This window comes from Nerophis ophidion, linkage group LG07 (genome assembly GCF_033978795.1).
Source record: "Nerophis ophidion isolate RoL-2023_Sa linkage group LG07, RoL_Noph_v1.0, whole genome shotgun sequence".
Lineage (NCBI taxonomy): Eukaryota > Metazoa > Chordata > Actinopteri > Syngnathiformes > Syngnathidae > Nerophis > Nerophis ophidion.
The window spans coordinates 67,338,718-67,352,504 of NC_084617.1; the positions used below are offsets into that span (position 1 = coordinate 67,338,718).

General features: G+C 38.4%; 1 protein-coding gene across 9 annotated transcripts in view; it reads left to right on the forward strand.

The window, feature by feature from the left end:
• The window catches only part of ncor2 (nuclear receptor corepressor 2), a 245,010-nt gene that overhangs the window by 138,696 nt on the left and 92,527 nt on the right, over positions 1-13,787 (forward strand). For all 9 annotated transcript variants that reach the window (XM_061906950.1, XM_061906951.1, XM_061906943.1 and 6 more), the window contains 3 exons: positions 5,795-5,973; positions 8,477-8,531; positions 8,619-8,717. In XM_061906950.1, the coding sequence (XP_061762934.1) occupies positions 5,795-5,973; positions 8,477-8,531; positions 8,619-8,717 (333 nt within the window). The remainder of the gene's footprint in view (positions 1-5,794; positions 5,974-8,476; positions 8,532-8,618; positions 8,718-13,787) is intronic.

Here is a 13,787-nt window from a genome sequence, read left to right on the forward strand (position 1 = left end):
ATAGAGGCGAGTAGAAGCTAATATCCATAAGTTAATTTTACTTTTGTCGCCTCTGTTTTTTTTAGATTATTTTCATTAACCTTGGTTGATCATCAATTATGTGATGAAGTTCTCTTGTCAAAAAGTAAATCTTGCATAATGGATTTTACACTGAGCCAGCAATCAGCAGAGGTCACTGTTGATGACAGAACAAATAGTTCACAGCTGCTTGGAAGAGAGGCACATGTGTTGCATGGTTATTTTGTACCAAATGATACAATTACAAAACACTTTGTCTTATTGCAAAGTTAATGCACCACAACACTGACTGGTAGTCACCAAATAAAGTAATGCTGGGCGATATGGCCTTTTATTAATATCTCGATATTTTTAGGCCATGTCACGATACACGATATATATCTCCATAGTTTGCCTCAGCCTTGAATGCATATAATCACAGCAGCGTGATGATTTTATGTGTCTACATTAAAATTCTTGTTCATACTGCATTAATACATGCTCATTTTAAACTTTCATGCCGAGAGGGAAACCACAACTAAGTCAATTGACCAAAACTGTATTATTAAGCAGTGGCACAAACATTCATGTCATTTCCTAAACAGAAAGTGCAAGATTGTCAGAGACATTTTAAAACAAGCTATGAGTGCACTTTTGTACATGATGTCACTAAGATGACATATCAAAACAACACTAAATTAAAGTGCACTTTTGTGCATGATGTCACACAAGATATTTCAATAAGTGTCACATAAAAATGAGCTGCATATCAAATAGTGTATGTCCTTCGCTCTGTGGTAGGTTCCTGCGGACGTTATCTCCTTCTGTTGTTGACTATTTTTTTCATACGGTGTTGATGTGGAAATAGTTGCTTCGGGATTTTGTTGGTGTGGCACCGAACGGAGTTGACATGCAGAGTTTCAAGCACTCCTCATTCTCTAGCGCAGGGGTAGGGAACCTATGGCTATAGAGCCAGATGTGGCTCTTTTGATGACTGCACCTGGCTCTCAGATAAATATTAGCTTACATTGTTTAACACGATAAGTAGTGAATAATTCCGCTGGTAATCACGGTGTCAAAAATAACGTTCAAAATATAAAACATTCTCATGCATTTTAATCCAACCACCCGGTTTCTACCGCACCTGTTCAAGCTGTCGCATTAATGGTAAGAAGTATTTTATTTGTTGGTTAGCTTCAGAATAATAATGTTATTAAAAGAATGAGAGACTTATTATACTCTAAAAATGTTGGTCTTACAAAAAATGCACGCATTTAGTTGTATTCAGTCATAAAAAAAATATTAAATGGCTCTCACGGAAATACTTTTTAAAATATTTGGCTTGTATGTCTCTTTCAGCCAAAAAGGTTCCCGACTCCTTTTCAAAATGATGCTACTTTATATCAGTAGGTGCTGCTTTTTGTAGCAACGCTTTTGCCGCATAATTGTTCAACATATTCCCGCTTGAAGCCAAACCACTGCCAGAGGATGGACCACGTGCTGTTTTTCTTGGAAATTAATTATTCCTTCATTTGTTACAAGATCGGCACTTTCTTTATCTCGTATTAGCACGCGCATCGCACCGTTAGGATCACAGTTAGCGATACCATGCTGCTACCTGTCTGCTCCGTGGGAGCGTGTGACATATGTAAGAAGGTATGCTTGTTTTAAGTCTCTGTTAGTAGGAGAGACAAGAAAGAGTGGGAAACACATGTAGTGTAAAAATGTTGGTTCGGTACGTACCTCGGTTTAGAGGTCACGGTTCGGTTAATTTTCGGTACAGTAAGAAAACAACAAAATATACATTTTTGGTTATTTATTTACCAAATTTCTAAACAATGGCTTTATCCTTTTAACATTGGGAACACTATAATAATTCTGCCCATGTTAATCCACATTAAACTGCCTCAAGTTGTTGCTTTGATTAAATCAAATGAAAAAACCTTTCTTCTACATCAGGGGTGCTCATTACGTCGATCGCGAGCTACCAGTCGACCGCGGGGGGTGTGTCAGTCGATCTCGAGCCAGGCTTTTAAAAAAAATAGACCTAAAAATTTGTAATCATCAATCTTCACCAAGACGTCACTTAAATGACATTCACGGTACCGGAGGGTCTTGTGAGATGACGCTGGCTGCCGCAAGATCATTATTATTAAAGATGACCGAGAGGAAGGCGAGAAACACTTTTTATTTCAACAGACTCTCGCGCCGTACCTTCCGTCAAAACTCTAAAGGCCGACTGCACATTTCCTATCTTCACAATAAAAGCCCTGCTTCATGCTGCCTGCGCTAACTAAATACAGAGTCTCGGAAAACTGGCGTGCACAAGCGATCCCTCAGAAAGCTGGCGTGCACATCACTTGTGCACGCCAGCTTTCCCAGACTCTTATTTTGTTAGCGCAGGCAGCATGAAGCAGGGCTTTTATTGTGAAGATAGGAAATGTGCAGTCGGCCTTTAGAGTTTTGACGGAAGGGACGGCGCGAAAGTCTGTTGAAATAAAAAGTGTTTCTCGCCTTCCTCTCTGTCATTTTTTCATAATAATGAACTGGCAGCAGCCAGCGTCATCTCACAAGACCCTCGGGTGCCGTGAATGTCAATCAAGCAAGCTACGGATTTTGCCGCCAATGTTTTTCTTGTAAAGTGTATGGAAGCTGGATGAATTAGATGCCAAAAACCAACCACTTTCATGTGGTATTGTACAGAAAGGACAACTTTTTTTCTCCTCCATTTGAAAATGTGGGCGTTATCATCATTACTGTCTGATTCCAATCAATGCAAGTCATCAGGACCAGGTAATACACCAACTTTATACAACAAGTTTCTAGAAGGTCAACGGGCTCTTAGTGATGTTTGTAATAGTTGTGACTGAGAAGTGTTTAGTATAATTTGGGTAGAGTCCGCTCCTCCCCTGCTAAACGAATATCTCCGCTCGATGCTGAAGCATTGACTACATCGCTCTGAAGTCTGAATACGGACTGCCAATTGGCTGTTACATCGCTCTGAATACGCACTGCTGATTGGCTTTGTATGTAACCAATCAGATGGTTGTGTGGGCGGGACAATGAGGCAAAGACATATGCAGAAAGCAGAGCAGCTTGTGAAGACTTCTGCTTCCGAACTCGTTCGGTACGCCTGCGTGCCGAACCGAAACACCCCTTCCGAAACGGTTCGATACAAATACACGTACCGTTACACCCCTAAGTGTAATGCCCGCAGCTAAAAGCAACTGCGTGAGAACGTATACTCGAATATCACAATATAGTCATTTTCTGTATCGCACAGAGACAAACCCGCAATATATTGAGTATATCGATGTATCGCCCAGCCCTAAAATAAAGTGTGTAATCCTATTGTATCACGTCATCAAATTACGTGTATTCTCAACATCACACAAAGTTCACTTATTCTATTTTCCTACACTTTGCACATCCTCGTTCAATATATTTTGAAAAATATTTTTGCCCTTAATTTAAAAACACAAACCTCTGCTTATTCCATGTTTTTTTTTCAATTTACGTAATATTTCATCCAATGCCCATTCCCTCTTTTATTTTTTTCTAGACAAATCTACTGTGTGAAAGATGTGAATAGACCGCCTGTGCTGAATTTCACATCCTACCGTGGGTATCGCTGCCCCTCCACCAGGCAAGAGGTTTAGCATACCCTGCCACTTTCTCCCACTTTTTATTTGAGCATTTCCCTCCTCTAAATGCACACTCAACCATTCCTGACATAGGTGCTATTTGATATAATGTGAGTTAGCTGCCTCTTAGAGAGTCCAAGGAAAAGGCAACTGTGTGCAGAGTTCACATTTGATGTGGAACATGTCCCAGACTACTGAGAGTGTTGAGGAAGCTTAACTTCCTCCCTTGCTCTCTGACCTCTTTAGTACCGTATTTTCCGGACCATAGGGCGCACCGGATTATAAACTGCACTGCCGATGAATGGACTATTTTCAATCTTTTTTCATATATAAGGCGCATTGGATTATATGGCGCGTTAAAGGAGTCAAATTATTATTATTTTTTCCAAATGTAAAAGACTTCCTTGTGGTCTACATAACATGTAATGGTGGTTTTTTGGTCAAAATGTTGCATAGATGATGTTTTACAGATCATTTTTGACAGTTGCTTCCGGATGCAGCATTTTGTGGGCGGTCCTATATACATGGCTCACCTTCGGCAGCGTCTTCTCCCCGTCATCTTTGTTGTAGCGGTGTAGCGTGCAAGGACGGGCGTAGAAGAAGTGTTAAAACATAGAGCTAAATTTCAATGACATTCAGACTTTACTTAAATCAATAAAGGAGCAGCATCTCTTCAGCCGGAAACAACAACAAATGTGTCCCGTGAAAAACCGTCTGACCGGAACTCTCTAATAACTAAAGTTCCTTGGGTGAATAATGTAAACTCACTCCACCGGTATGTTTTAACGCTTTCATGGCGAGTTTACTGACAGATGTAAGTAAGAACTTCACACTACCGCATTTTTCAGACTATAAGTTGCAGTTTTTTTCATAGTTTGGCCAAGGGTGCGACTTATACTCAGGAGCGACATATGTGTGAAATTATTAACACATTACCGTAAAATATCAAATAATATTATTTAGCTCATTCACGTAAGAGACTCGACGTATAAGATATCATGGGATTTAGCGATTAGGAGTGACAGATTGTTTGGTAAACGTATAGCATGTTCTATATGTTATAGTTATTTGAATGACTCTTACCATAATATGTTACGTTAACATACCAGGCACCTTCTCAGTTGGTAATTTATGCATCATTTAACGTACACTTATTCAGCTTGTTGTTCACTATTCTTTATTTATTTTAAATTGCCTTTCAAATGTCTATTCTTGGTGTTGGGTTTTGTAAAATAAATTTCCCCCAAAAATGCAACTTATACTCCAGTGTGACTTATATAGGTTTTTTTCCTTCTTTAATATGCATTTTCGGCATGTGCGACTTATACTCCCAAAAATATGGTACTTTATATTAGAAATGGCAACAGTGGAGGATGAATGTCCCATAACAAGAAGATAGAGAAAAAGAAGAAGCTTACTGGGTCCACACGGACTATAAAGGCGGACGTGCACAATTTTTATACATATCCGCAGGTACCAGAAGGTAAGAAAAGTTGCTTACGCATATTATTGCGAAATAAAACGCTAATACTCATATGTTGAAAAACAGTACAATCCATCAAGTGGTGCGGCTTTATAGCTTCCCAAAGTCGTACTAAAACATTTTGATAGATATTTTCAATGGAACATATAAAATGTTGGTGTTATTTACTTGAGTCAGATTGACATCAAAGTGCAGTCTACACATATCTCTTATGTTTGACTGCCATCCACTGGTCACCCCTACCATTACACAATGTACCAAATAAAATTGCTTTCAGGTCAGTAAGCAAAACCAGAATTATTCCGTACATGAGGGGCACTGAACCATGAATTGATTAACGTGGACCCCGACTTAAACAAGTTGAAAAATGTATTCGGGTGTTACCATTTAGTGGTCAATTGTACGGAATATGTACTGTACTGTGCAATCTACTAATAAAAGTATCAATCAATCAATCAAACACTGGGTTATAAGGTGCACTGTCGAGTTTTGAGGGAAAAAAAAGATTTTAAGTGCGCTTTATGGTCCGGAAAATACGGTACTTTAACACTACCATAAGGTTGCAGCCGATTTATGACTTAGTCTCAAACTCTGAGTTTCCCGCTTGATCACCAGCGTTCTCATGTCCATGTTGTGTTTGTGTCTGGTGTGTGTCATGTGTGAATGTCAGAACACAGAGAAGCAAATGCGGCAGCTGGCAGTCGTCCCTCCAATGCTGTTTGATGCCGAGCAGCAGCGCATCAAGTTCATCAACATGAACGGACTGATGGATGACCCCATGAAGGTGTACAAGGACCGGCAGGTCATGAACATGTGGAGCGAGCAAGAGAAAGACACTTTCAGAGAGAAGTAAGGTCAACTCTTTAGTAAAAGTCAGGATGGTCAATGTAGTGCATTTGTGTAGCACGTTTGTGGGAAGGGCTTGACACTATCGTGCTGCCTCCCATTCACACATTCATACAATGATACTGGAGGCTTCCATGCAAGTTGGCAACCATCAAGAGCAAATAGAGTTTTTAGTGTCTTGCTCAAGGATAAATAACACGGTCCCTGAAGGAGCTCAGGGTCAAATCTGTAACTTCAAATTACGGCCACTATAACTCCTGAGCTCTGTCGACCCATAGCCTACAGCCTGTCATAAATGTATCATTGAAACACCGTTGATATACGTTTTTTTGTTCATTAATTCAGACGAGGGGCCAAATCATACCAAAAATATATTGAAAACAATTGTATTAGGAAAAAATGCAAATCCAAATAATTAGGGGTGTAACGGTACACAAAAATTTCAGTTCGGTACGTATCTCGGTATAGAGGTCACGGTTCGGTTCATTTTCGATACAGTAAGAAAACAACAAAATATAAATCTTTTGGTTATTTATTTACCAAATTTGTAAACAGAGGCTTTATCCTTTTAACATTGGGAACACTATAATAATTCTGCCCACGTTAATCAACATTAAACTGCCTCAAATTGTTGCTCACATTAAATAAAATGACAAAACGTTTCTTCTACATATAAAAGTGTAAAACTAAACAGTTTCAAGTCAACTCATCATGCTTAATTTATCACAGCATTTGGGAAGCCTGTAGTTGATTTCTATTATGTAAATGTTATATTTTTATCAACATGTGATAGCAGGGACCCTGCCATTCAAAGCTTTTCTGTCCGCAAAACACACACACACACCGCAAAATGAGCTAAAGTTACGCTAAAAGCTAATTGGCCTTCACCTCAAGCCAGAACTGCGAGCGAGCTGAGCTGCAGTTAAAGTTTCTAGAATGTCAACGGCTCACAGTGATGTTAGTAGTAGTTGACTGGGAGGTGTTTATTATCATTTGGGGAGAGTACGCTGCCTCATGCTTACCTGCTAAACACCTATCTGCTCATCACGACACTGGAGCACTGACTCCATGCGCTCTGAATACGCACTGCTGATTGGATGTTACCGATATATATGTAACCAATCAGATTGTTGTATGGGTGGGACAATGCTGGGTGCTGAGACAGAAGCAGAAGAAGCAAAGCAGCTTGTTAAGACTTTAGCTTAGAAACTTGTTCGGTATACCCCCGTACCAAACCGAAACCCTACTACCGAAACGGTTCAATACAAATACACGTACCGTTACACCCCTATAAATAATCCATTACAGACACCAAACATAATATAACAAAACATACTGTACTGAGGAAATAGAGAATAAATGCAGAAAATAATGTGAAAGTCATGTACATGATGAATGAAATTGATACATAAACATTTAAAGCAATGTAAATAATTACATTTAGACAAATTGTTTGGCTGTATGATTACCAAGACAGTATGCGATGATTGGGGCCAAATTTTACTCGAAAATAGAATCATATGAAAAGTGGTTCATGAAATAAAAAATGCATACTTGTATGTCAGTTTAAAACAAATTTATACGCTTTGTAAAATTTCATATTAGCCCATTTCTGGATGAGCATTATTATCATACTTGCCAACCTTGAGACCTCCGAATTCGGGAAAGGGGAGGGTGGGGGGACGGTGTATATTGTAGCGTCCCGTAAGAGTTTGTGCTGGGTATTTATTCTGTTGTGTTTATGTTGTGTTACGGTGCGGATGTTCTCCCTAAATGTGTTTGTCATTCTTGTTTGGTGTGGGTTCACAGTGTGGCGCATATTTGTAGCAGTGTTAAAGTTGTTTATAGGGCCACCCTCAGTGTGACCTGTATGGCTGTTGACCAAGTATGCCTTGCATTAACTTATGTGTGTGTAAAAGCTGCATATATTATATGACTGGGCCGACACGCTGTTTGTACGTATGAAAAGCGGACATGACGACAGGTTGTAGAGGACGTTACAGGCAATGCCTTTGAGGCACGCCCCCAATATTGTCGTCTGGGTGGAAATCGGGAGAAATTTGGTAGAATGGTTGCCCCGGGAGATTTTCGGGAGGGGCACTGAAATTCAGGAGTGTGCCGGATAAATCGGGAGGGTTGGCAAGTATGATTATTATACTCAGTGTTCGTTATGTGCTCATAATAAAAGGGCTGCAATAATTTGGGGCAAATAATATTTCTTAACACATGGGGAAAATGCTTTTGAAGCACACCGAGAGTAACACTTTTTAAAAATGCTTTTCTTTGGAAATATATTCAATGTGTCTTTACAAGCTTGGACTGTAACAAATGAAGTGATATACTATTTGTTAGATGCTTAATGATATAGGCTCGATTGGGTTGCATGGTATTACATATTTTTGATATATAAACCTTTAATTCAATCATTCTGTTTTGTTTGGTTTTGAATGCTCTGAGCTTGTTTTTCTAGTATTTCATGTTGTATTTTTCTCCCTTCCTCCCACAGATTTATTCAGCACCCTAAAAACTTTGGTTTGATCGCATCTTTTCTAGAAAGAAAGGTACGGGTTTTGCATTTCCCTGTGTAACTCATTCTTACCAGGAAATTACATTTCCAGGCAAATCACATTTCTTTACATTTTTTTCAGACGGTGGCAGAATGCGTGCTCTTTTATTATTTGACCAAAAAGAATGAGAACTATAAGAACATAGTGCGAAGGAACTACAGAAGACGGGGAAGAAGCCAGGTATTGTCAACTATCTTGTTTACAACTCTTAATAATGTCGTCTGGTATTTCCAGGAGCACACGAGCTGTATGCTTACTCGTCAGATTCCAGCTGTCTTTTCGTAATAATGGGAATACTTTTAGCTGATTACATTTTTTTGAGGTTGCGGTCTTAATGCTCGGGGCACAATGCCATAGTCGTTTGGGTAAAACAAGTCTGACAACAAATTATAGTAACCTTTGCTCTACTTTTTTTTTTTGGAAGAAAAATGACTTGCAAGATGACTCAACCTATAAAAGAGGAATTTTAGTGTTGTGTTGACAAATAGCATGCAGAATGATGCAATCAGATACACAGGACATGTCTGACACACAGTTGTCAGTGTCAAATGGAGGCATGCATGTGCGTGAGCCACCCTGCCCCACGACAAGAGGATAGAGAAAATTGAAGAACTTATTGAGTACAACTGAATAAATATGGTAGATTATTTTTTCAACCAAAAATGCTTTGCTCTGATTAGGGGGTACATGAATTAAAAAAATGTTCACTGAAAAAAGTTTGAGAACCACTGACCTAAAGGAATATCACTGTAAAATTGAGTATTCCTTTTTAAAGTAAAACACCAAACAAAAGACATTAGTATTTTGCGTTACTTTTTAATCTTCATTTATTTACCACAGAGAATAGAAGTGGTTACAGCAGGGGTAGGGAACTTACGGGGCGGCATAGCTCGGTTGGTAGAGTGGCCGTGCTAGCAACTTGAGGGTTGCAGGTTCGATTCCCGCTTCCGCCATCCTAGTCACTGCCGTTGTGTCCTTGGGCAAGACACTTTACCCACCTGCTCCCAGTGCCACCCACACTGGTTTAAAAATGTAACTTAGATATTGGGTTTCACTATGTAAAGCGCTTTGAGTCACTAGAGAAAAGCGCTATACAAATATAACTCACTAATGTGGCTCTTTTGATGACTGCATCTGGCTCTCAGATAAATCTTTGCTGACATTGCTTAACACAATAAGTTATGAATAATTTTGCTGGTTATCACAGTGATAAAAATAATGTTCCAAATATAAAACATTTTCCTGCATTTTAATCCATCTATCCATTTTCTACCGCACCTGTTCAAGAAGTCGCATTATTGGCAAGAAGTATTTTATTTATTATTGGTTAGCTTCAGAATAAAAATGCTATAAAAATAATAAGAGACTTATTGTACTCAAAAAATGTTGTTATTAATTAATGCATGCATTTAGTTGTATTCAGTGTTAAAAAATATTATATGGCTCTCACAGAAATACATTTTGAAATATTTGGCTTTCATGGCTCTCTCAGCAAAAAAGGTTCCCGACCCCTGGGTTACAGGAACATTGCATGCCCACTCATCTTTGCTTGTTGCTTTATAATCAAAATAAAATGAGTAAATCTCAATGTTAGTCACACAACTGGTATCTTATGCAGGTAACCTGTAGGTAATTGCATATCCCCTCTGTGGCACAAAAGCCGCTAGTATTGCTTTTAAAAACTAACACATGTTGCGTAAATGGCACAACTAGGTGATGTTGAGGTAGACAACACAACTACGCAGCACTTATGCATGGAATAGAATAGAATGGACTTTATTGTCATTATATTTGCATATAATGAAATTAAGGACTCCAACTTAAGGTGCGGTAGTGGGAACACATATGGGGTAAAAATAAATAACACAAGAGGTAATAAAGGAAAAATCAACAATTGAAATAAACAGACTACTATCAAAAAAAAAAAAAAGCAATCCTGTACAACAGTGGTTCTCAAATGGGGGTACGCGTACCCCTGGGGGTACTTGAAGGTATGCCAAGGGGTACCTGAGATTTTTTGTTTTTTAAATATTCTAAAAATAACCACAATTAAAAAATCCTTCATAAATATATTTATTGAATAATACTTCAACAAAATATGAATGTAAGTTCATAAACTGTGAAAAAAAAATACAACAATGCAATATTCAGTGTTGACAGCTAGATTTTTTTGTGGACATGTTCCATAAATTCGGATGTTAAAGATTTATTTTTTTGTGAAGAAATGTTTAGAATTAAGTTGATGAATCCAGATGGATTTCTATTACAATCCCCAAAGAGGGCACTTTAAGTTGATGATTACTTCTATGTGTAGAAATCTTTATTTATAATTGAATCACTTGTAAATAAATATTTCTACACATAGAAGTAATCATCAACTTACGCCCGATTGTAGCTGAGATAGGCACCAGCACCCCCGGGACACCAAAGGGAATAAGCGGTAGAAAAATCGATGGACTGGATGAATCACTTGTTTATTTTCTCAACAAGTTTTTAGTTATTTTTATATCTTTTTTTCCAAATAGTTCGAGAAAGACCACAACAAATGAGCAATATTTTTCACTGTTATACAATTTAATAAATCAGAAACTGATGACATAGTGCTGTATTTTACTTCTTTATCTCTATTTCAACCAAAAATGCTTTGCTCTGATTAGGGGGTACTTGAATTAAAAACATGTTCACAGGGGGTACATCACTGAAATAAGTTTGAGAACCACTGCTATACATTATACAAAACACTTTAGAAATACAAAATACTGTACAATATACAGAATAAGACAAGAGTACCAAAGTAATAAATACCAATCAGTGTCGGATGTATTGCACTCGAAGGGTAGTACTGCATGCTGATGTAAAACACAAGTTCTGCTGTACAAAGTTTACATATCAGTGACCAGACTTCTTTTGTTCTATTTCCATTCAAATGTTGCCAAATTTACGAGTGTTTTGGTATACTTTTTATTTTGGTAACTCTTCTTCTTACTCCTGACTCTGCATTTTTCTTCCCCTCACAATTGTTCTTTTGCAACAAAGACTGTATTTGTCGATCATTTAAAAAAAAATGTTGATTACCTTATTTATCGGACTATAAGTCGCTCCGGAGTATAAGTCGCACCTGCCGAAAATGCATTATAAAAAAGAAAATAAAGCATATATAAGTCGCACTGGAGTATAAGTGGCATTTTTGGGGAAATGTATTTGATAAAACTCAGCACCAAGAATAGACATTTGAAAGGCAATTTAAAATAAATAAAGAATTGTGAACAACTGGCTGAATAAGTGTACGTTATATGACGCATAAATAACCAACTGAGAAGGTGCCTGGTATGTTAACGTAACATATTATGGTAAGAGTCATTCAAATAACTATAACATATAGAACATGCTATACGTTTACCAGACAATCTGTCACTCCTAATCGATAAATCCCATGAAATCTTATACGTCTAGTCTCTTACGTGAATGAGCTAAATAATATAATTTGATATTTTACGGTAATGTGTTAATAATTTCACACATAAGTCGCTCCTGAGTATAAGTCACATCAAAAAATAGGGACGGCGTGGCGCAGTGGAAGAGTGGCCGTGCGCAACCCGAGGGTCCCTGGTTCAAATCCCACCTAGTACCAACCTCGTCACGTCCGTTGTGACCTGAGCAAGACACTTCACCCTTGCTCCTGATGGGTGCTGGTTGGCGCCTTGCATGGCAGCTCCCTCCATCAGTGTGTGAATGTGTGTGTGAATGGGTAAATGTGGAAGTAGTGTCAAAGCGCTTTGATTACCTTGAAGGTAGAAAAGCACTATACAAGTACAACCCATTTATCATTTATTTATCCCCGGCCAAACTATGAAAAAAACTGCGACTTATAGTCCGAAAAATACGGTATGTCAAAAATCCTTACAGCCCTATTGTGTATTATATGTTGCGCTTGACCACAACAGAAGTACCCGATTATACAATTGTTATTTTTAAAATGTTAGTAAACAAACTCATAATCTGCGTGCCCCTGCATATGTATGTGTGTTTGTGGCCCTCGCCCCCACAGCTGGAAATCCAGGGGAAACACTGCTATGGTAATCTTGGTTGACTTGGCAAATCTACAGAGGCATCCTCTTGTTCTTCTTTGTTAGCTTTTCTCTTTTTTCCTGGCTTCCTCTCTCACTGTCTCTTTTAAGTATTCAAGATACCGCGACGAGATTATCATCACACGAAGGTGTTGCATTAGCCTGAGGCCGACCGTACATCACATGCGGCAAAGGGTGTCAATATTACACGAATGATGGTCCTTACGGCATGGGTCTGCACTTAAATGAACTCTCACCCTAAAATCCCAGACAGGCGAGATACTAGTGAGGAAGTGGTACTGTGTGCTTGAAAACCAAAAGTTATACAGCCGAACATTCACTCTGTGGTTTCTGAACTTTCACATCCTGTTTTGTTTTACCTTGTGCTGACATGCTTTTTAGTTTAGTAACGTGTATGTGCTTCTATGAAACCAAATTATTAGTGTTGATGTTAGTGTTTTGTCAATGTAATGCAACAGAGGTCTGTACTTCTCATCATAGGTACACTTCAACTGTGAGAGACAGAATGTGAAAAAAAATCCACAAATTCACATTGTAGGAATTTTAAAGAATTTATTTGTAAATTATGGTGGAAAATAAGTATTTGGTCAACACGACAAGTTGAGTTTATACCAAAATGGATGCATGGATGATACAGCAAAGGAATGAGAGAATGTCATGTGGTCAGATGAAACCAAAATAGAACTTTTTGGTATAAACTCAACTCGTCGTGTTTGGAGGAAGAAGAATACTGAGTTGCATCCCAAGAACACCAGACCTACTGTGAAGCATGGGGGTGAAAACATCATGCTTTGGGGCTGTTTTTCTGCTAAGGGAACAGGACGATTGAAAGAATGAATGGGGCCATGTATCGTGAGATTTTGAGCCAAAACCTCCTTCCATCAGTGAGAGCTTTGAATGGTTGACCAAATACTTATTTTCCACCATGATTTACAAAAATTCTTTAAAATTCCTACAATGTGAATTCCTGGATTTTTTTTTTTCACATTCTGTCTCTCACAGTTGAAGTGTACCTATGATGAAAATTACAGACCTCTGTCATCATTTTAAGTGGGAGAACTTGCACAATTGGTGGCTGACTAAATACTTTTTTGCCCCACTGTTTATAACAGCAACAGCAAGTCAACCCAACTATGTTCATTTTACTGAAAAGGCTGGCATT